Source organism: Anarrhichthys ocellatus, unplaced genomic scaffold (genome assembly GCF_004355925.1).
Source record: "Anarrhichthys ocellatus isolate YVR2014 unplaced genomic scaffold, GSC_Weel_1.0 scaffold71, whole genome shotgun sequence".
In the NCBI taxonomy this organism is placed as follows: domain Eukaryota; kingdom Metazoa; phylum Chordata; class Actinopteri; order Perciformes; family Anarhichadidae; genus Anarrhichthys; species Anarrhichthys ocellatus.
This window is the reverse complement of record NW_022280101.1, coordinates 1,793,733-1,817,528: the sequence shown is the minus strand read 5'-3', so window position 1 is coordinate 1,817,528 and position 23,796 is coordinate 1,793,733. Positions and strand designations below refer to the sequence as shown.

Sequence of the window (23,796 nt, the reverse complement as noted above, 5' to 3'; positions counted from 1 at the left end):
AGAGAGAGAGACAACAACCCTCTGAAGGGTTTAACTAGACTTTATACTGAGAGAGAGAGAGAGAGAGAGAGAGAGAGAGAGAGAACTAAAACATCTTACAAAACGTTGAGATTCACAGCAGCTGTTTTTTTTGTTTTGACTCAAAATTGTCACATTTTTGCAGCGATTGCAACCTAAAATTTGTCTTTTCCTGACGTTTCCAAAGCAATTAAATCCCGGAAAACAACTTTCACAACTTCTCTAGGACTCCTGTGAAAAGGGCAACTTGTGACAGGAAGCTTTGTCTTTGTCTGTAACAGGCAGATGATGAAAAACTCTTCATTTGCATGAGCCTGATATTAGCAGGAGATCAGATGAAGTTACCTGTTGCAGCTAAAATATTCATGGATGTTTTGCTTGATGGGACATTTCATTTCATAAACTTGTCTGCTTACTATTTTGTAAGAGTGAAGCACATTAGTGCCACAAGATAAAAGGTTCTGGTTTTTCTTGATAATGAAGAGATCAGATATAATGAGACTGAGGAACTAAAAGGTAAACATGAGAGCAAATCCAACCAAAAGGACAGAAAGAAAAAGGTGCTTGACTCCCTTTAAAGGAAACATTTAAATTACTATTCTTCACTTTTTGATTACTTCAATTATTTTTCTTAACACATGTTGAGTTCTTTGAGTTTTCTCACTAAAAACAATTAACTGTGTACCAATGATGCCTTTTAAACTTTGAATCACCATCTAACAAGGATGTTTTCTCGAATTACCACACATATTAAAAAACTATGCTGCAATTATTTTGCCACAAATAGAAGAAAAAAAAATAGAAAAATGTGGGAATTACGGTAATAAATTTAAGTATTTAAAATGTCAGTAGACAAGTCAGACTGTCAAACACAAAAACTGTGTAATATTAAATATTATATTCATTTCTCAAAGAATAGAAACATGAAATGTTACATGAGGAAGTAACCTATATAACGTTACCATAACACGATTACGAAATCCTGTTAAATTATCGCATTTGTCTTTGTTTTTGAGTGTCTAACTTACAATAACGGTGAAATATAAATAGAGAACTTGGCTAAACTAACCCATTGTGTGTTTATATGAACTGCGCCTTCCTCCCTCGAGCTGGAAGCTCAGTTAGCCATTTTCTACTCACTTTGTCCTCCTCGGGAATGAGAGTTTCCGCGTCCTTTTTCACGTCTTTCTGAGCCAACGCGGAGTTAAAAGACACTTTCACCATCCTGGAAGTAAACCCGACGAACTCCGGGACGAAACAAGTACCACGAAAAAAGCTGTAAAAACACAGCAAAACAGAGAGAATTTGCTCCGAAGTAAAAGGAAGTCACACTTCTTCTCTCCCGGTGCCAAGTCTGATCTGTTGTGATAACGAAAGAGGGTCACGCTAAGGCACAAACCTACAAAACTGTTTCCGGTTTGGTTTCAACATAAGAGCATAAATAGCAAAACATGGCAACGTTTCCTGTTTGAGCTTTGGTGAAAGTTGTTTCATCTTTAACTTTAGTCAAAGTCGAAATACTAACAACTAAGTACATTTATTTACTACAATTTTGAGTGTTTATGTTTGAGTATTAATATATATGTCACAGGAGACGTTTATTACACAACAGCTTACTTTTATCAATACTTTAAGTACAATGTACTAATAATACGAATCCTTCTGTACTTTAAGCCGACTGCTGGTACTTTTGATATATTTTGTTGACAATACTTCTGAACTATTACTTGGGAATTTGAAGAGTAGAGCATATAATACAGAAATTAAGCGCCTAAAGGAGGTTCTACATTTGACCTGCAGTCTGGTGGAGGGGTGGGGGGGGGGTCCTCCATTATCTTTTTCAGGCATCTACCATTTTTAATGTGTAGGTTAAAGAAATAGTTTGTCGTTTTGGTAAATATGCATTTTCCCTTCTTAATGGGGATAACATGAGAAGATTGATTGAACACACACAGAACACAGAACATGGAACACGGAACACATACAGAACCCACATGGAATGCAGGACATACACAGAACACAGAACACAGATAGAACACGGAACAGAACACACAACACACAACCCACACGGAACGCAGAACACACACAGAACACGGAACACACAGAGCACAACACATAACACACAGAACACAGAACAGTCTGTGTTCTGTTCCTTCACATATTTACTGTACAAACACGAGCCTGAGTCTGACATGAGTAGTGTCAATCTGAACATCGAGCTAACTCCCAGAGAGAAAGCAAATAAACGTATTTCCCAAAATGTGATTTAATTCCATCATGTTTGAAGGCCATAAATACCAGTGTATTTTCATTGTCTTTGAAGCACAGGGCCCTTTCCCAAATATAGGTCAATTTTCCATGGTGTTTTTGGCACTTTTATTTTGAAGTCAAACACACTCATGTACCGGAAAATGGCTGGCTATCTACCGTTAACTTGATCTATTCACACCCATGGTTCCCACAGCTGCTACAGGAGACAACATTAACAAAACTCAACGGACAACCCGGGAATGGTTGCCAGATCTCGGCTGATTTCCCCCGGAGTCAGACATTCAAAATTGTACTTAAGTGAAAGTACAGAGGTATTATCAGTAAAATCACAAGTGAAAGTAGTTGTTTTGAAGTATAGAAAGGATATAGAAACACAATAACTTATATCACTATATAATAATATATAATACAATAAATTATAATGTTGTTATTATTGCGCTTTTATATCATCAAATGATATGCTCTATCAAAAAATTCACCTCAATTTCTATCATGTAAACTTCATTATACTGTTATAATGTGTATTATTACTTTAATGTCTGTGCCTTACATAAACTGCACATGTATACTGTAAACTAACTAAGGTTAGTTGAGTAAAGAGTACAATATTTCCCTCTGAGATGTAAAAGTGTAAAGTGGAAATATTCAAGTAATGTACAAGTACCTCAGAATTGTAGTTAAGTTGCCTACATTACTAAATGGTGTACATAAAATGTAATCTCATAATTTATAAAGTAACCAGTAATTAAAGCTATTAAAGCAATCAGATAATTGTAGTACAATTGTAGTAAAAAGTACAATATTTGCCCCTAAGATGTAGTAGAGTAGAAGTATAAAGCATCATAAAATGGGAATAATATTTATTTAATTTAATTTAATTTAATTGTTTATATTAAACCACAAGTACAAGACATCCTGATCCACACTCCATACCAGTTGATGGCGATAATCCACCAATTCATTGTTTGCTAACCGCCAATAAACCTACAAAAAAAGAAAGAAGAAGAACTTCACCAGAAGATAAATCCATGTACTTGTAGGAGGTAACTTCACCAGAAGATGGTAGTAGAATACGACACTTCCAGTTTACATTAATAAAAAAAACTCAAAGAAGAATTTGCAGACGTCACTTCCTGTCTTGAGGCAGAAGCGACGCGAGCCAACCATGGCGACGGTGGTCGAGAAATCAACGAAGGAACGGCTGCTGTCTGCGTTGGACGATTTGGAGGTTTTATCCCGGTAAAGTTAAAACTCTCGCAGTTGTAACCTGGTGTCGCTTTTATACGGTTAATTACGGTATTGGTGTTTCACGTGTATGGAGTTTATTCGGCCGGTCAGAGCACATGAATCAGCTAGCTAACCATCACGTTAGCCGCTATTTGAATCTCCTTTGCTTGTGTGTTTTTATTATTTCAGAGAGTTGATAGAGATGTTGGCTCTGTCCAGGAATCAGAAGCTGCCACAGACAGGAGATGACACCCAGGTAACACAACACACTGACCAAGAGTTTCATTCATAACAATACACAGACCAAGAGTTTCATTCATAACAATACACTGTCCAAGAGTTAAACCATCTGATTTCAATCAGAGTGGTGGAGGTAGTATTTAGTACACTCTATTCAAATAAAACCTGTGTGTATACTAGAAGTGTTTTGTGTGTGGTCCTCAGATCCTGGAGCTGCTGGTGCAAAGGGACCGGGAGTTCCTGGAGCTGATGGAGACGGCTCAGCAGCAGGGGAAGGTCCACCAGGAGATGCAGCTGCTGGAGAAGGAGGTGGAGAAGAGAGACAGTGACATCCAGCAGCTCCAGAAGCAGCTGAAGGAGGCGGAGCACATCCTGGTGGGTGGTGCTTTTGTGACAAATTTAAATATGGGACTTAATACTGTGGCATTAAAAACAGTCCAGAAGATCTTTCTGCACCAACACTGTCTTTCCTTATGACTGACTTCTTGCCTGATCTTATCTAAATCCTTCATCTTTATTTTTTAAGGCCACTGCTGTTTACCAGGCAAAAGAGAAACTCAAATCCATTGACAAAGCCAGGAAAGGTGAGTTAAAACACCTGTCCATCACTCTCAGATGGTTGCTGCGCTTGTTGACTCTGGTTTTGTGTGTGATGGTTTGTTGACTTGTTGTTTTGCAGGAAGCATCTCTTCAGAGGAAATCATCAAGTATGCTCACAGGATCAGTGCCAGTAACGCTGTGTGTGCGCCGCTCAACTGGGTACCAGGTAGGAACCACAGAATAACTTTTCCTCCTGCTCCTCATGTTTCCCTTCACCTCTAACACGCGTGTCGGTTACAGGTGATCCACGCAGACCCTATCCTACTGACCTGGAAATGCGCAGTGGAATGCTGGGTCACATGGCCAACCTGCCGACCAATGGCGTGAACGGTCATCTGCCGGGTGACGCGCTGGCTGCTGGGAGGTTGCCAGGTAAGTCCTTCCAAAGGATTAGGGTTTTATGCCTCTGTGCCGGAGACAGAGGCGGGATGTTTTCAGGTTGTCTGTCCGTCTGTGCGTACCTATGTGAACGCCTGGAGGGGATTTCATTACATCTGGCACAGGCATCATCTTGGACTGAAGAAGGAACTGATTACCGTGACCTCACAAAACCCTTTTGGGCCATAACTCAAGAATTCATGTGCTTATTATGACCGTTTCACACAAATGTCTAATAGGACAAAATTATGAACTGATGGCATTGTGGACAGACGTGTTCTAGTTCATTGTTAGAAAATGTCTGCTTGTTTATCACGTGTAATGATGCAGATCTTACTCCACTCTCCTTGCACTTCTTTACTAAAGTGGCACGAGTGAGACACCATTTAATAACACAATTTCTTATGAATCAGTTTAAGTCGTAAGTTTTCATTTGGACGTTGATTTCTTATATTTTCTTTGGTGAAGGGTTTGATTTTGCCCAAACCAGTCGGGTGTAATTGTCAAAGTCCTCTACTGTGTGTATTATTTGTTTTCATCTGGACACCTCAGAGGACATTATTACTGTTATAACATGGGCACTCGCTTGCTAGATTTGTGAATCCCCAGAATAACCTCCGTCTCTCCTCTTTGTCCTCTCAGACGTCCTGACGCCTCACTACCCCTGGCAGTCCTCAGACGTCTCCGTGGGGATGCTGCCTCCTCATCATGGCAACGACTTCGGCCTCGAGCCTCCGGGTCACAACAAGGAGAACGAGGACGACGTGGAAGCCATGTCGACCGATTCCTCCAGCAGCAGCAGTGATTCCGACTGAAAGATTGAGAGTGTGAGTGGTCATGAGAAAGGTCACCACTGAGCTTTGGTCAGACAAAAAGGACAAAAATTAAGCTTGTCAATTTATAAGACCATTCTGTTTCTTTGCCTTGACATGTTCCATTTACGTCAAATCCAAGTCTACATGAGTGTCTTGTGGTAAAACTTTGCATGTAGTGAATCTCTGGAGTCACAAAGGAGCTAATTCCTAAAATGGAAAGAGATTAAAAGCTGTATGTAGAAGCTCCACTCTCATTCTTCTCAGCTGAGATCTTTAGTTTAGTCACTTCCCTGCTATCCTTTAGTAAAATAAGGGCCATCTTTTATGTACATTTTGTAGAATGAGCCAGTTCGTACGAGCCATTTTTCTTTTTTGATTCTTGCATTGCAAATAAGGTTATATTTGTGTTTTAACTCCTCTTCTTTGGATTGTTCATAACTGGTCCAGTGTGGCCCAGCAGTTGAAGGTTTGAAGAAATCATTATCATAATTAAATCTGACATAATCGTCAGTCTGTGTGGCTTTAAACAGTCAGAGGGAGCTGTTCCTCCAGAGTAAACGGAGCTTCTTGAATTTGCACCAGTATTAAAATATAAGTGAAAACAAATAAGAGTGGCTGATGTACTTTAATTGTATATAGTTTAAACACAAATAAGAAAGATGAACTCCTATTCTAGACTTCTACACGATGTAATTATTCTAATATCCTTCTAAAAGACACTCAAAGAGAAACCAAACCCAAAATCTGACCTCTCTTGCTCTTTGGTGACCGGTTACCTGTGTTTGAAGTGTGTAACTACTTTTTGTCAGTTTTAGTGTGAATGTTCTACGTGTAGTGCAGGTTGTTGAATAACAATGTGGACTAATGCTGTGGATTTACCTCTGTGTAAATAAGATTGTACATACTCAGCCTTGTAAATAAATACTTTTGGAATAGAAACTGGGTGTGTTTGTTCGGTTTTTCCATTGTAAAAATAATGTGAATGTTGGTGATAACGTGAAGGAGGGAGTGTTTCTTTACGGGTTGATCATATTCAGACTCAGTAAGACACAAGGTGTCAATGAAAAGCCCTGAAAAACATAAAATACAATAATGCCTATTCTTCATTTACAAGTATGAGTTGACTCAGTTAAATATGATTAATACTCTAATAATTCCCATATATTACACAGTAGTGATTGATGTAATTTAGGTGAAAGGCCAGAATGACGCTATATTTACACTGTCAATGCCATGACACTGCTGCCTTCACGCACTCTGTAAACTCAATATGTCATGAATCGACATTGTATATTATAGTTCAAGAGTAAGAGCAAAGACATGCTATTTTTTAATCTGGTATCAATTGCATTTCATCTTCGCCTTACATAAATTTTAGTAACTTAAATATTTTCCAGTCGTGTTTACTGGGATCCGTTTTTAGATTATTTACTAATATCCGACAGCATTTGAAGGCGACACTGGTCGAAGCCGTTTTAGCAGTTCACCACGCATGCGCGTCAGTTACTCCACTGAAGAAGGGAGACATGGCGACGTCCCTGATCTGCGGCCGTTTGACGGCTAGCCTGAGAAGCTCAGGGGCCAGAAACACCATCAGCTCCGCTTCCAAGGTGAGTGTGTGTGTCCTGCATTGAAGCGATGGTCTCCTGCTTCCCGAGCAGGTATGTGTGGAAGTGACCCACCATCGTTAAAGACTACAGTTTACCCCAAAACGGACAGGGTCAAATCTGACATTAGCAACATCATCATTGGGTTCCTGTTGTTTTGGCTAGCATGCTAACTAGCACGGAGTTAGCATTAGCTCGGCTGTTACAATGAAGTGACCCAGGCAACGTCAGCTAACACACACATAAACGTTTGTTTTATCCGGCGCTTATTCGGTCACATCCGTGTGTTTTGAACGGTGTCTTTTGGAGGTGAATGTGCGCAGTTGTAGCCCGGTGACCTCCACCAGCACAGCGGAGGAGAAGCTCTGCGCCATCGCGTCTGTATCATTGCGTCTGTATCATCGCATCTGTATCATCTGTCTCATTGCGTTTGCGCCTGTCCCATCGTCTATGTCCCATCGCTTATGTCCCATGGCCTCTGTCTCATGGCGTCTTCTGGAGGAAAGTTAGCTGGACAAATCCACTCAGCCTCAGTGAGCACTGACAACAGCGTTCACTGCAGAGAAAGGCTGTCGACAACAATGATCAACAAACATGGCGTCCTACTGGTATGTCAGAGGAGGTGTCATTATTAAGTACAAGTTACAGCAGGTGGGAAACCTATAATTATATTGCTATTAAACTCAAGTTTGTCTCATGTGTTGTCCCGCTTACGCAAGTTGCAAACAACTCCTGAGTTGCCTGGCTCAAGGGAAGCTTGTAACGTCTGATTTGGGCCTTAATGTGGAGCTTGTGGTTGACTGAAAGTCATCCAGAAAGTATTCACACCGCTTCCCCAGCTCTGAGCCTCCACACAATCCGGTCTGTTGAGCTCTGCTGGCAGCTCCTCAACCTCATTAATATCAGGTGTGTTCATTTACCAATCATGTCCAATCAATTGAGTTTACCACAGATAGATTTAAATCAAGGTGTAGAGACGTCTCAGTGACGATCAAGAGAAATGGGAGATGCCATAATTCAATGTCAGCTGTCATTGTGTCATTTGCAAAAATGTCTAAAATGCTGTTTTGCTGCAACGTGAAAGGTGACTACTTTCTGAATGCACTGTTCTGTATATAAAACCAGATATCAAGGATTTGGATTGTTATTTGTTGCAGTTTATATGAATGACATCAGCTGGTGATAACAACTGGAAACTGAGAGACAAAACAAGATATGGAACCACCTAGTTCCCCCAGATGTCCGAGCTGCTAAAAAAGAGTTGAAAGAGCTGCGTGTTGGAGCTGAAATTGAGAACCAAAAGTGTCTTCTGACGCCATGTTGGAATACCTGCTCTTCTTCTATCTATTTTGCCCTGTTTTGATCATTGTTAGTTGATGTAGCAGATTAGCAGGCTTTTGTGTAAACACTGATACAGCAGTCGGTATATATTACTTCTCAGACCAGCATTACTGACTTCTGTAGTTTTCCCAGATTTTGGCATTTTGAATTGAGAAGCCCTTTAACACACTCTCGGTTTCATATCCTTAATGAAGTTCCCCCTGCTGTGTGTGTTGTCCTGCTGACTGTACACTTCTCTGTTCTTAGAAAGTAACTCAAGACACTTTTGTTGTTGCTGTAGATTGTTTTTTTTTTAAATGTGTGTTTAGTGTGGACAATCACAACCTCTTGTCTGTAATTTAGCTGTTGTCAGTTTTACAGATGCTGTACTACATCTCTCTGCCTGTGACACACAGATATTTAATCTGATAAAGATGATCCTAAATTTAAATGTTTTTAAATAGGAATGCACCGATACTGATATTGGGCCGATAATAATTCAAATAACATGATCTTGGACAAAATGGCAGATATATCAAGTTCTATGTTCTTCCACTTTATACATGATATACTGGTATGTTATTGAATTCTGAAGACTTATTATTATTATTATTATTATTATTTTTTACCAATCATCCGGTGCCCAGATATCATATCAGTATTTGTTTTTCATATCAGTATCGGGACTGAAAAATGTTCTCAGCCAGCAAAAGCCATTCAATGCTTGTACATGCAGTAATGAACCCTCTATATAAAAACATGAAGTTTTCATTGGTACTGAAGGAGTCCACTATTACTGCACAGGTTCTCGGTGGTTCTTCGGGTCTGTTCGGAGCCCATGTGTCCCAGCTGCTGCTGCTGCAGCAGCAGCAGAGGAACCTCTCCCTGCATGAGTACTTGAGCATTGGGTTGCTGAAGGAGGCCGGCATCGCTGTGCCAGATGGCTTGGTGGCCAGCTCCTCGGAGGAGGCCTACTCTGTGGCCAAGCAGATCGGTAAGAAACTGCCAATAATCAAATAATAATAATAATAATAATATCATACATATTTATCTGTACAGATGATCAAAGGAAGGGTCTTTGCTGAACTCAAAGCATCTTATATTGAGGAATTTTCCCATGCAGCCATACAAGAACTTTGTTGATCAAAGAATAATTCAACAAGATAACAAATCTGACCAGACATTTAATGCTAACTTCCGGTACACACACTTTTTGGCAGCTTCCACAAGAGTATGGAGGTTCAACACCTCACTCTTGTTCTTATAGACAAACCCAGAGTTTCATGACCTTTCTATGAGGGTTTTTAAATAGCTGTTTAGTAGGTGGACGGACACACACTTGGTCTAAACATAGCAAACTCCTGCTTCAGTGGTATCAGTTGACACCCGGCTAACATAATTGCAGGACAGTAAGAGGGAGCTCTAATAGCTCTGCTCGGTGTTACGGAGCTTTATAGTGAGTTTCAGCTCATTGTGTATCTGTCAGGCCCACAGCTTTAAAGTTGTAGTTCACTCTTACTGCTGCCATAGCATCGTTTTCAGAGGAAACGTATGTAGATAGTATCGCATGTGTATCAAATGTATCACAATATCTTTCCAATGTGACGTCTTCAGGTGTTTTTCACACAGTCCAAACCCCAAAGACATTAAGTTTACATTTAAGACTGATGAGCCCAAAACTCTTGATGATAATTCTTAGCGTTAATAATAGCGATAATCTGTCGCCTGATTGACTTGTTGTCTCAGCACTGCGGTGGGCGGGATGTTAGGGCTGCAGAAGTCATCATCTGTCATAGACGTCTTTTGTTTCGTCACTGTCACAGTTAATTGTGTGTGTGTGTGTGTGTGTGTGTGTGTGTGTCAGCTTCAAAGGACCTGGTGGTGAAAGCTCAGGTGCTGGCTGGCGGCAGAGGAAAGGGGACATTTGAGGGCGGACTGAAGGGAGGAGTGAGGATCGTCTACTCGTAAGTAATCCAGCTTCTTGTCATCAAACACAAATCCAGTGCCAACAAACATAAATAATGCTGCATTGACAGTATTAGTGCAGCTCCCCGAGAGTGGGCGTTCGGAACGGGCCGAGTGCTCGGGTGCTTGCAGCGTTCTCAAGAACCGCTCATTAACTCCAGGGAGGTGAAGAAGACTTTGGTTGTAACGTTGAAATAGCCAGCAGTAAAAGTAGACTGAAGTCTATGAGCCACGGCCTGTAAAGGCCCACTTAAGACAATTGAACGCGTTCTCACTTCACTAACTTTGACATCATTGGGTCCTCAGCAGTACACACACATTGGGAACCTGAGGCTTTTGCTTTTCATGAACCATTATCCACATTTTTTTCTGAGCTTCCTGTAGAGGAATTTTAAACCTCTGCTTTTCAAGACATGCACCACAGAAAATTAAGTTATAGCTGAAGTGCTGCAGGCGTCATTTAGAAGGTTGCATTAGTTTTAAGGGGCAAAGCTGTCTTTCAGAAATCGTAAAATGTCAACAGTGTGGCAGGAACAACCTGCAGAGAAGCTGCAAGAACATGAAGGGGAAGATTATCTTCAGGCTGCATGTAGGGAACAAAAGACAGTTACCAGAAGCTCTCTAAAAGTCACCATCAGCTTCATGTGGTCTTATTAGATGTGACAAGAAGGCCGTGTACGTGACGCTTCTTCTGACGCTCACGATGTTCTTCCTCCCGCTCCTGTCCAGGCCAGAGGAGGCCCGGGACATTTCATCCCAGATGATTGGTCGAAAGCTGTACACCAAGCAGACCGGGGAGGCGGGTCGTATCTGCAACCAGGTGTTCATCTGCGAACGCAGGTACCCGCGCAGAGAGTACTACTTTGCCATCACCATGGAGCGGTCCTACCAGGTGAGGGAACACACACAAACATTCAGATACTGTGAGGCCTTAAGGTGGATTTAAACTGCTGTCTGTACTGTCTGCTACAAGTTTCTGGTAATGGTATAAAAAGTATATAAATCCATCGTAATGACTATTTCCTGCGTCGTTCAGTAGCTTAATGAAGGTGCTAATCGTTGCTGTAGCCAAAGGCCTGATTTTAAATTCTGTCTCTTGCTCAAATGGCTCTATTAGTGGACAACAATATACACAAGGCAGAAAATCAATAAACACCAAAAGAGTGATTTCAGAGTTATTTAATAAAAACAGAAGTCATCCCTTTTTGCTGGTTGTGCTGTATCACACCACTAGATGGCAGCACAGTACTGAAGATAATGGTGACACAGAGTACAATGGTCTCGGGTCACGGTTTAATGTATGTTAAATGACAGACCGTCAGATGTTTGATCCCTTTAACGTCCAGTGAATCTCAAGTGTCCTCGTTCAGCTGAATACAGAATGGGCATTGCTGATGGGATAGAAAAGGCTTTAAATGTGATTTAACGAGTTAGAAAACCTGCATCGTCTTTCACCAGCGAAGGAACTAAATTGTGCCCTTGCATCTGACCACTGGGTTTGCCTGCTGCCCTGCTGTCAGTCCACCTCCCAAAAGCTTAGAATTAGGGTTGTTCAGGGAATACCGCCGCTAATGCTAGAAGTAAATGTGGGAATTGGGAGAAAATCCTAAAAATAAGGGGCTTGTCAGTCTTGACTTCAAGAGTAATTTCCAAACAATTTTGTGCTAAAAGTAGCTCTTCAGTCTGGGAGAAGTTGGAGGTCAATTCCAAAGACATACCGCAAGATGAAAAACAGAAGATTTTAAAGCCATTGTGCAACTACTTGGTCAGAGAAATATGAATAGTACAGTTTAGGGAGAGTCTGAGTGGTAAGATAAGATACTAAATGTGTCTCTGTAGGAGCAGTATAGTATCCTTGCTCTTCTTCAGTTTGGAGAAGGTAATACAGAGACATTACGTACATACACAATGAGATCATTATCATACATCATACACGTCATAGATAATGATGATGATACTCATCAGAGATGTGTCCTTTTGCTCTTAGTCTTCACTCCTACAGCAGGGAAAAGACAAAAGAAGCTATTTCACAGGTGGGAGTCTGTGGAACAAAACCTTTTATTAAAGGGGGAGTGTTTGAAGTAAAGTGCCTCCCCTTCAGATCTGTCGACGGGGAGACTTCTAGTAACCACAGCTCTTAAGATCCAGCTATGTTCACCAATCTATCCAGCATCTCCACAACGTTTAGTTCACTTTTATCTGTGTGCAGAAGAAGTGTGAGTGTAAAGGGCCAGAATAGGGTGCAGCATTCAGCCGTCTCGAAATGTAGATTTGGAAATGTGGATCTTAGATCTGTGAAAATAGAACATAACTTTGGGACAACAAGCAAATAGTTGGCAGACATTATTTTTGTTGATTAGGGGTATTTCAACCTAGAGAGAATTATCAGAAAATCACAATAACTGATGTCGCATCTGGATTGAAAAAAACTATTTGGATATATTTACTTTTTTGAGCTTGTGTCGCTTGTCCTTTGTCCTACTTGTCCTCATCTTGTAATAAAAAATAGAGTTGAAACGCTGCGTTGATTAATCAATCCATCAAGAAATTGATGCAGAAATACAGAAATTAATTGGCAACTATTTAGATAATTGACTAATTGTTTGTTTGAGTCACTTTTCAAACAAAAATCTTAAATATAAGGACAACACGATTCATTGATTATCATTCAATCATTGATGATTCCAGCCCTAAAAATAAGTTCAACTTAATGTAAGACTCAACTTTTTGCTGTTTAGATGCTCGTCCTCTCATTTTATGTCATTAAACCACTTTCCTTATGTGGATGGAAATAGTTCGAGATCATTCATCAGGGCGTAGACAAAAAGCTGCGATCAAGTCGGGACAGTTTCAAAGAATTTACAGGAAGTCACAGAAACGGTTACATCCTGTTGGATCCGATCTGTAGGCTACCTGTAGTTTGTGGACAACGTTCGGATATTTTGTAATTCTTTGTATATGTGAAAATGTGTGCGTGTCTATCATCGGATTCCATCCTTTTTTCTTTCTAAAATATTTTAATTTCACATATTTTCTAATTGAAATAGTGCAGGAAGTCAGAGTGTCAAACTCCTCATCACCCCCTCTTGTTTCCCACAGGGCCCCGTGTTAATTGGCAGCTCGCAGGGGGGTGTGAACATCGAAGATGTTGCCGCCGAAAGTCCAGATGCCATTGTGAAGGAGCCCATCGACATTGTCGAGGGCATTAAGAAGGAGCAGGCTGTCAAGGTACAATCAATAGTAGATGGAGCAAGTCACAAAACACACGGGAGACGCTCCAACTGTGTGGCTTGGGCTGCAGGAGAAATCAAAAAAGAGAAGGAAGGGATGCTGTTTGTGTTCACGCTGCATTGTGGGAGACGATGTCTAAATCACAAGAGGCTATATGTTGTTTCTCAGAAGGAAACTGTTTTATTTAACAGGACACAGGTCCAATCTTTTCTCACAAATCAAGTCTCAGTTTATAGAATCTCTTCTCCGCAGACTTCATTCCTCCCGGATGCAGATGTTAATTTTTCGGAGGAACAAAATTATAATCAATCACCAGGTCTTTATAGAAAACAATCTGTATTTTATGATTGTGAAAAGCTGCTTTGAAAATTATCATCCTATTTAGATTTTTCTGTTTGTTATTAGCAACACTCGGATGTTTAAAATCGTCCGTTAGTCATAAATAAACCCTCGACTTTAAAGGACACGACGGAAACAATTGTTTTATTTACAAAGACTACAGTTTTTCTAAACAGTTGAGCTTTTTTTTTTCACAGAACAAATGTCTTTTGGACAAACTTCAGTGTGGAACCATCTTCCATCTGAATTATTAAGAGCTGACGTACATGTGAGATACAGCAAACGTCAATGGAGTCTCTAAAGCTGCACTAATTAAAGTTGTCATATTGATAAAGCGTCGACTGACTCTAGAATGTGAGAGACGTTGCGTATAGTGATGAACACAGAGAGTTACCACCCGTCTGCGGCTCCGAGGAGCATTTCAGCCTCTTTTGGCTCTGAGATTTGGTTTTATGGCACATTTACTCCGCGCTCATAGCGGCGTTTTCAGAATAAAAGCTGTAAAAAGCCACTTTACTCTACCTGCTCAGCAGACACAGTTGGAGACTAGCTGGTGAACATCATGGAGCATTTAGCAAATAAACAGAAAATAAGTTCAGATATTTCCTTCAGGAGTTTTTAGAGACTGCATCTAAGTGGCCAAAAGAAATCGGTTAATACATTTTAAGGTAATTACATAAGTTAACCAGTCATTCTTTCTGAAATCTCTCAAAGTTTTTTCGTATAAAAGTTTTATTTGTTAACCAGTGACGGATCCCTGTCCCGACCTTTTTACGGCTTCCCGAACATTGTTTTTCAGTCCTGCCTGTTTCATTTCTCCGTCTTCTGGACGTTATTTCTTTGAACCAGAAAGTCACAACAATCATAACAATGAGTCATGTAAAATACACATAAACCAAACAAACAGCTCATGCATGGATGCAGCATTTGTAGAACCATAAGCAACAAATCAAACACTGTGAAATTTACATTTTTCTGTTTTGCTCAGGCTTTGTGAACAGACATGTTTATCTTTTCAAAATCTTGAATCTATTTTCTCTGAATTTGATTGTGCATAGACTCATTTCTCCACTCCCTTCATTTTCTTTGTCTTAGTCCAGTTTCCTTCTCGTCTCTCGCTGTATAATCTTGAGTTTTTGTGTCTCTGGATATTGAGTGTTGGTTGTCACAGTGAGAGCAGAGACTCGATATATTTGACAAAGGGGAGAGGTGCTGATTGCAAGGCTCTCCAAGTAGACGGAGGTTCATTGATGTTCTTTCACTCCTTTTCATTTATTTTTGTCCGCCAAGACCACGTTTCTAAAGCTGCACGACATTCATCGAAACATCTGCAGCTTTTACTGTGTTTACAGTGATGCAAGAAGAAGCTGATGTTCATAGTGTCTTTTAAAATCCCTTTCCCTACTCTATTTTTTATTAGTAATATAAGTACTACTAGAGCTAAAATGTGGTGAAATTACTTAACGACTAACAATGTTGATTGTCATTGTTTTCACAGATCAAGTTATCGTGTAATGTACTCGATTTTTTTTCTAGACGTAACAGACCATGAACTCATCAGAAATGACTAATCTTACCTTTCTCTTCAATTTTCTCAACACAAAACTGTTACACCTTCATGTTGTATTCGGTATCAACAAAGTGACACATGAAATATGCAGATATTTCTGTGCGGCTGCAGCCTGACATTAACGAATGACAGCCCTCAACATTGTTTTTATTTGCTCAGCTGGTTGAGAAGATATGTAAATGATTAGAAAACGTATTTTTAAATTGTTGTATTTTTTGCCGCCAGTGTTTGAGAGAAGAGCGACTAAGTTAACAGCACAATGTAGTGTATTATTTTATTCAGTCTTCAAAGCTGAGATATAAAATGCTGATACTGTGTGTAATACTGAATTACATGGAAATGTTCTGAGGAATGACGCACACACGAGCCATCTGCTGTACTGTATAATCATCTGTTTGATGCGACGGTATTTTAAATGAATAGCGTCTCCTCTCATCTTGTTTGTTTGATCCGTGAACAAACTGAAAACATGTTTGAGCTCACCGATTAACATGAAGACTGGAAACTCTGTCCAGGCTAGTTGTTGTTTCCAGTCTTCATGCTAAGCTAAGCTAACCGGCTGCATCTTCAGAACGCGTGAACACGACACCGAGTGTGAATAATTAAATCTTTTTGTGTTGCTGCAGGTAGCTCAGAAGATGGGCTTCCCGCCGGCGCTGGTGAACGAGGCGGCGGAGAACATGATGAAACTGTACAATCTGTTCATCAAGTACGACGCTTCCATGCTGGAGATCAACCCCATGGTCGAGGACGCGTCTGGAATCGGTACACACACACAAACACACACACTCAATGAATGTATCTACAAACAAATATTGTGTGTGCATCAAAGCGTGGTTTATCTTTTTCCTCTGTGCCGTAGAGGTCCTTCGTTTTAACTCTATTTTAAACACAGTTGCTCTGGGTACCATGAACACGTACACTGTAGTTTATTTTGACTCAATCCCACATTCACAGTCCTGCTGCCCCAAATACTTACTAGAGCAGCAAAGTTGGATTAATCCGCTTCTGAAAATTGTCCAAAACAAATGCATTATTTCCTCCTGTTTGAATCATATATTTGTATTTTTTAAAGATGTATGTCTCCACTAGGAACCAATGAGCTTGGAGCTGAAAGCCTCAGACAGGAAGTCAGACAATATTGACAGATGGACTAACACATGGGTGATTTTGGTCTTTTTCGTGAGATTTGAAGAAAATAAATAAATAAAACAAAAGCTCCATATTTAAGCTTTTAAGTTAAGTCGTGGTTTGAATTCCAGCTCTCTCGGATCAATAAGTTAGGGAGGCATCTAAAAATCTATGGGTCGATCTCACTATTTGCACAAACTTAACTTATTGTTTTAAATGACACTCGCACAAAGAGAGAGAGAGAGAGAGAGAGAGATTGATTTCAGTTTGAGGTGTTTTGCGTGTGTTGAGTGCTGGTTAATGACTCTCTGTAAACCCACATTGATGAGCTCCTCAGGCGTGAGTCAGAGCTCTTTAAACACTCGTATGAAGAGGAGAACACAGACCTTTGTGCTAAATCACAACTAATAACCAAAACATGAAACAATCATTAGTTGCAGGCCTACAAAGGTTCCTCCGGCTGCAACCGAACCTTAACCGCTAGCTAACGAGAGCCTGAAATATGTATCAATGTACTGTAATTATGCTTAATATATGTAATGGATCTCCAACTAATGACTCCTTTTATTGTGTATTTATCTGTTGATTATTATTATTATGATCGTGTGCCCCTTCTGGTTTTAAGATTGAAATGGAAATCTCTGCACACAACCGTCACGTCTTCTTCTAATGGCAAAATGTTGTGTTTGTTTGTCACCAGTGATGTGCATGGACGCCAAGATCAACTTCGACACCAACGCAGAGTACCGCCAGAAGATGGTGTTCGGCATGCAGGACTGGACCCAGGAGGATCCCCGGGACAGGCAGGCTGCCAAGGCCGACCTCAACTACATCGGCCTGGATGGAACCATCGGTTGTCTGGGTCAGTGCACCGCAAAAAGCCCCAAAGACGACTACAAAGTAACAAATAAAGCCAATCAGGGGTTTCAAGGACTTCAAAATCAGATGTCAAACATGTTGAAAAATATCTGTGGTTGAAAGAAAACATTTGTGACAATTTTCTTTTTGGAAAACCTTTTGACTCGCGCAAGAACATTTTCCTAACCCGAATCTCGCTCATATCCCCTTGATGAGTTCCTCATGTTGGTGATACGAGGAGTTTTGCCATTATGCTCCATAAGGTTCTGCTCCATTTGTGGGCATGTTTCATTCACAAAAATGTTACCGAAGAATTTCAAGTCTGCCGTCAGAAATCATCAAACTAAAATAGAGAAAAGTTGGCAGAGTCAGTGGTGATAAAAGAGGACTCAAAGCAGTTGGAAAATATGAATATAGCTGCCGGCGACGTGACATTGGAGCAGCACCGTACTCTGACACGTAGAAGGAGAGACGGGTTTGACGTGAAGTTGTTGGTGGCTTTACACTGTCTGCTGTTGTAACGCAGGATGATCCCAGACAGAGACCTGCAAGAAAAGCTGTCAAACCTGTCAGTAAGCCGTGATGTTACGGTGAACGGAATAGAAGTTAATTTAAGGTTTTTATTTTTACATTAGTTGATTGACTTGTGAGTATGACTCGTACGACAAGTCTGGACCTTTGAATGTGTGACTGACACATTCTCTGAAATTGCTCAAACGTCCCTCTTAGGACATATCCGTGAGTACAAGTGATTCCTGCCTGAGGCCCAAAGTTATTATCTTCTATTTATAAGTGAGGCTTTTTGGCAATAAACTGTTAAATAAGATAAGAATTAACAAACACCATGATGATAACCAGCTGATTCGGGCATCTTTCAATGGATTTGCCAATCAAAATCCAATCCGTTCTTTACAATGTTCTGCTTTCCTTTACGACAGCCGGGCTCCACAGTGGAGCATTTCACCCCATATGCAGAACTGTTCCTGAATTACTTACAAAAAAGAACATTCAGGTAGCAGCTTCTCATTTATAGCCGGCACTGATCGTCCCTTTCACCGTTTTTAAAATGACAAACTTCAGCTTAGGAGTCCCATTTTCCCATCCAAACTTCTATTCATACCTTATCAGTGTGTCAACGTAATAGTTTTGAATCAGGACCTTCTACATCTGTTATTTCAACATGTCAACAATGGGAGATGGACTAAACAAACACTTCACTTTCCTGCTAGCTTGTACTGCAGTCAGTGATTTTCACGTTTGATATTTTACTTTGAAATGACCAAAGAGCATTGTTCCTTCTAGTTAACGGAGCAGGTCTGGCCATGGCCACCATGGACATCATCAAGCTCCACGGCGGCACACCGGCCAACTTCCTGGATGTAGGAGGAGGAGCCACAGCTCATCAGGTGACCGAGGCCTTCAAACTCATCACCTCTGACAGGAAGGTAAGAACACACCGCCTGCTGATCCCACAGGCTGTTTAATTCTTTATGTAATGCTGGAATTATGTTTGTGTCACCATGACATTATTTATTGTAGCATAGGTAATGCTAATGTTATGGTGGTGTTGCTCAGGTTCAGGCCATCCTGGTCAACATCTTCGGAGGCATCATGAGGTGCGACGTCATCGCTCAGGGCATCATCATGGCTGTAAGCGAACTGGACCTCAAGATCCCCATCGTAGTGCGGTTACAAGGTAGAACACACACACACACACACTCTTAGAACTCTCTCACATAAAATGAAGAGCTAGATTCTCACACATCTGGGAAAACCTGGAACAATTTATCCATGGATGCCGGACATAGGCGGTCTGGCTGCGCTTGCCTTTTAGTGCGTGATGGTGCATGTGCGCATGCGCTCTGTCTGCGCTGTTAGCACCGTTAGCTGCAAGTCGTCGGCTCAGCCGTCGCCATGTTTAGAGCCATGTGGAGGCAATAGAAATGCTCTGAATTTAGAATTTAGCCCATATAACCCAAATACTACGTCTATACTTGAGACTTCCATGAAAATGTGAGATTCACAAATTAGTCATTTTGCTTTTTGAAAATGTCCTTAAAATAAATTTAAACACAATTAAACTGAAAGCTTTTTATGTACTCAACCGACCTGAGCCATCAGCCTCTTTACACTCCAGTAAACCACACACACACACACACACACACACACACACCTCACCACCTCCAGTCAGACGGGTTAACCGGCAGCAGCTGGCAGCTCAGAGGAACTTGTGTCTGTTTGATGCCTCCCACTTCAATGTCTGGCTCCTGGACACATGCAGAGAACGATGAACCCGACTGAACTGTGGATTGTTATGTATTTATATGCATCTGTACATTTATACTCTGTATTGTCGAGGGCAACTGGTGATCAAAAATGTTCTAAGTCCTTTTTGTCTGTACATCACCTTCAGATGACGTTTATAAATATTTGCGACCACACAGATTTGGTGCATCATCAGGTCGTCCTGCCGGATGTCTCGGTTTGGAGTGAAACTAACACTGTGCATAAACAGATGTACTCAGTGACACTTTATTAGTCTTTCCTTGCAGTTGTCATCCATGTGTCAAAAAACAGGGAAGGAAATTGGACAGGTTTTTAAATCACATTTAATAAAACCCTGAAATATAATAAGTACAACTCTTTTCTTACTTTAAAATCCCCTGAAGTCATAAATGACTGACAGCGGTTGTGACACACGACTGAACACCACAGTGGGAAGAAACTTCAGCGACCGCATTTCAGCTGGCAAGACGCTATGTTGGCCAATCAACTACACGCAAGCAGACATTGCCTTCTGGCTAGACTGGCTTCATTAACTCTCAGAAATGCTGACTTTTTAAGTTCAGTATTTTTTAATATAAGACATCATATTAATGCATATTTAATTTAAAAAAAAGTAAGTGTCATGAATGATTTGGCTGCTTTACTTTTGCTCTCCTCTGAGATGATGTTTCACTCTTTTCAAAAACTCACATTCGATAAAATCTTGAATTTAGTTTGTCTTCTTTTTTGAAGGGACGAGAGTGGACGATGCCAAAGCTCTGATCGCTGCCAGTCCGCTGAAAATCCTGGCCTGTGACGACCTGGACGAGGCTGCCAAAATGGTACGCACGCACGCACTAATACACACTCTCGTGCTGTGAAAAAAAAATTGAGTTGATTTATCGTGACAACACACACTTAAGCACACACTACCTTGTATTGTAGATGAATAAACATGCACTTGTCTGTAAAAGCTCCAGGTGTGTGTGTGTGAGATTCTGAGGAGAAATGTCACTTTGGCTTTATAACACATGAGCTCACCAAAGCACAGGAAGCAGCAACCTGTGAAAACACAGGTGAGAAAAGGGTTAGAAGCAGGCGAGTGTGAGAGTGAGTGAATCCGAGAGAAAGGAGAAATCTGAAAGCTCAAGAACAAACTACGGCGATTACATAATGGACATAACTCGGACACATCATGCCATTGATGGTAATATTTGGTGATATATGTTTTACTAACTGCTCACCAGGTTAGATGAGGATTAGTGTAGCAGATAAATCTACATGTATCAGTGCAGTGAGGTACATAAGCTGCCTCCCACTGATGAATGTTAAATTCATCTTTAACTTTTTAACCTCTCTCTTCATCATCCTTTATTCATGTCTCTGCTCTCTTTTATTTTGTGTCTTTTTGTTTCTTGTCAGTACCGGCTACAATCACGAGTACTGAAACTAAAAAGCTATTAAAAGAAGCAGATTTTTGTCCTGCTATGGTAATATCATTTTGGAAGTTGTATGGTCAAAAAGCACCTTTTAGAATAATCAGTTATTTTCTTTATTTTATATTGGTGGATGGTTTTTTTCTAAAGCTCTGGGCAGCCATTGATTTCCATCTTGTTCCTTATGGTAGGAAAATCTTAAACTTGTGATTGGACACATGAATAACTGTAATACCCCCCAAAATCACAGGTCACACCTTCAACAATCTGCTTTTAAACTTCTCTTTTTTTCATCTTTTAGGTGACTAGTTGAGCCTAATTTAGTTTGTTTTCTACCGACGCATTCTTAACGGTCGATATTATGCCAATTATGTTTTTTAGTATCTAAGACGTTGATGAATAGAAATTTACAACTCAAATTAAGCTTCTTTTTTTTTTAGCCCTGGTTACTTGTTAATACATTTTCAAATCATACAGAAACTAAAGGAAACTAATGGCTTCCTTGAACAGTTAATCTGATATATTACAAACTTCTAAAACAGCAGCACGGTCTTCAAACTCTTCAGCTGTGATGTGAAGTATATATGATTTGTAGTAAATGGGTCAAAACATGCAACAACAAGTATGTTCCCTTCAATGTATGGATCTGCTAACTTTGAATTTAAAAATAAGAATATTCGTTTGACTTCACTTGACTCTCTCTATGCTCACAGGTTGTAAAGCTTTCTGAAATTGTCTCACTGGCTAAGGAAGCTCAAGTGGACATCACCTTCCAGCTGCCCATCTAAGAAAGAAACCTCCATGACTTCCTCACCCTAGCACTTCCTCCATCGCACCCCCAGCCGCCCACCACTCCACCCCAACAGACGGACAGCAAGACGAGCCTCTCACACCTGAGAGGAGATCAAAGACGCGTAGTTTTCTCCCTCTTGTGCTGTGGCATGATGGCGTGACTCTGTACAGGTGTCCAACAGGTAGACCGCAACAGGTTTCACTTAGACAGAAAGCAGCCTCCTTTTTAGTCACACTGGCATCTCCGCTTACAGTCTCAACCCTTCACGTTTCCTCAAACCTACAAACTTGAGTTGCACTTGAGTTGATACGCACAAACCTCCACTTTCAACTCCTTCACACACGATGAGCTGTTCTGTTTACTTCAGTTCTTGTTGGGAAATGTTCCTCCGCCCCTTTTTTTTTTTTAGAAAAATTCAAGCATTGCAGCTGAAGCCTGACTGGCATTATTTAGTGTTCTCAGTTCAGTTAAAATGAATAGACTGCTGATTGTTGTTATATCAAGTGGGTGCATATGGTTGACTGAAAAGGCATCAGGACAAGGATTGCAATCCCACTACTCTCTTTAACACACGTAGTTTTGTATGAGTGCCTTTTCAGTGTTTTGTCTCAAAGTAGGAATGTAACAGAATAAAAGACATTTGTTCCCTCTGTGCAGAACATTGAAGTATTTCATCAAATGCATAAATCAGTGCTGAAAAGCCAAACAAAAATATTGTGCTGTGTCTCAGTCAAATACACTGAATGACACGGCAGCATTGATTTAATAACAGTGTTCAGAAACACAAATTGCTTCCGAGAATGAGCTGTTTCCCCCCCCCCGCAGACGCCTCTACATTATGTTGTTACCTCCTGTAGACTGAAGTGTTCATCAGCCGGTCTTTACTGGGCAAATGGCACACGTTTCCCTTTTCCCTAAAAAAGAATGTGCGACACATTTTCAAGCGTCTGGAGAATTGTGTTAAAAGCTCAGTTCACCAAAAACATGAAATCATTTACCTCCAGTTTTATCTATCCAGGCTTTGGATTGATTTGTCCAGATTTTGAGACGCCTCCATCCCAATATGATGTTTTTGCTGAAACTTATTTTCTAACAAAAACAAACATCAGCAGGTTGAAGCATAAATCCCCACAGCCTGGACAAATGAATCCAAAACTATGTATGTATTTTCTCAATTGTGAGAGTGATAGAAATGTTGCTCTCCTGCTTGTTTGGTTCTTTGGTTAGTAATGATAAATGTTAAACCTTCTCATTATGAGCCGAAGACAGTTTTTGCTGATTGAAAAACAACCGTTGTGGCAGATTTCATCAGCTGTAATTTGAAATAAATCGCCAAAAGACAAAATGTAACTCCGAGATCAGTCGCTAAATCTTTAAATGTGAGGACGTTTTAAAAATTCCAAACTAAAACTCAACAGCTTCTCAACTCCATCTTAAGTTTTGAGTGTTTGGTGGATCAGCCTGTCGACACCAAACCTCCCGGCATGAAGTCCTGATGGATAAAGACTGCAGGGTCAGCATGGCTCACACGGTTCACCCTCAGCTTTGAACAGGCCACATTTGTCAGTCTAAAATATTAGTTGTGACACCTGTGGACCGGGGCGTATTGATCGCTGCAGAGATGTGGGGCGAGTATTGACGAACGGTCCTGGAGTTTCTGTTTCTGCCTCGGCTGCTGGTAAAGCTCCGTGTGTGTGTGTGTGTGTGTGTGTGTGTGTGTGTGTGTGTGTGT

General features: G+C 40.6%; 3 protein-coding genes across 5 annotated transcripts in view; 2 read left to right on the top strand and 1 right to left on the bottom strand.

Annotated features, from left to right (window-relative positions):
* itm2bb (integral membrane protein 2Bb) overlaps positions 1-1,394 on the bottom strand; it is a 12,642-nt gene extending 11,248 nt beyond the window's left edge. For both annotated transcript variants that reach the window (XM_031873372.1, XM_031873373.1), the window contains exon 1: positions 1,159-1,394. In XM_031873372.1, coding sequence (XP_031729232.1) covers positions 1,159-1,242 — 84 coding nt within the window. In that variant the 5' untranslated portion in view covers positions 1,243-1,394. The remainder of the gene's footprint in view (positions 1-1,158) is intronic.
* A 2,049-nt stretch (positions 1,395-3,443) lies between these two features.
* On the top strand, positions 3,444-6,488 carry med4 (mediator complex subunit 4). Of its 2 annotated transcripts, XR_004213718.1 has the most exons (8): positions 3,444-3,528; positions 3,706-3,772; positions 3,961-4,131; positions 4,283-4,340; positions 4,436-4,522; positions 4,597-4,728; positions 5,377-5,944; positions 6,205-6,488. XR_004213718.1 is itself a non-coding variant. In XM_031873400.1 (7 exons), the coding sequence occupies exons 1-7, from the start codon at positions 3,455-3,457 to the stop codon at positions 5,547-5,549; spliced, it is 762 nt and encodes a 253-aa protein (XP_031729260.1). In that variant the 5' UTR covers positions 3,444-3,454; the 3' UTR covers positions 5,550-6,488. The 2 variants fall into 2 exon arrangements, 1 of the variants encoding a protein (XP_031729260.1); XM_031873400.1 differs by having other exon boundaries at positions 5,377-6,488.
* A 556-nt stretch (positions 6,489-7,044) lies between these two features.
* Positions 7,045-22,952, top strand: sucla2 (succinate-CoA ligase ADP-forming subunit beta). Its single transcript, XM_031873339.1, has 11 exons — positions 7,045-7,159; positions 9,281-9,470; positions 10,341-10,440; positions 11,171-11,333; positions 13,541-13,669; positions 16,208-16,346; positions 17,413-17,574; positions 18,873-19,015; positions 19,146-19,266; positions 20,589-20,677; positions 21,985-22,952. The coding sequence occupies exons 1-11, from the start codon at positions 7,076-7,078 to the stop codon at positions 22,057-22,059; spliced, it is 1,395 nt and encodes a 464-aa protein (XP_031729199.1). The 5' UTR covers positions 7,045-7,075; the 3' UTR covers positions 22,060-22,952.
* Positions 22,953-23,796: the final 844 nt, after the last annotated feature.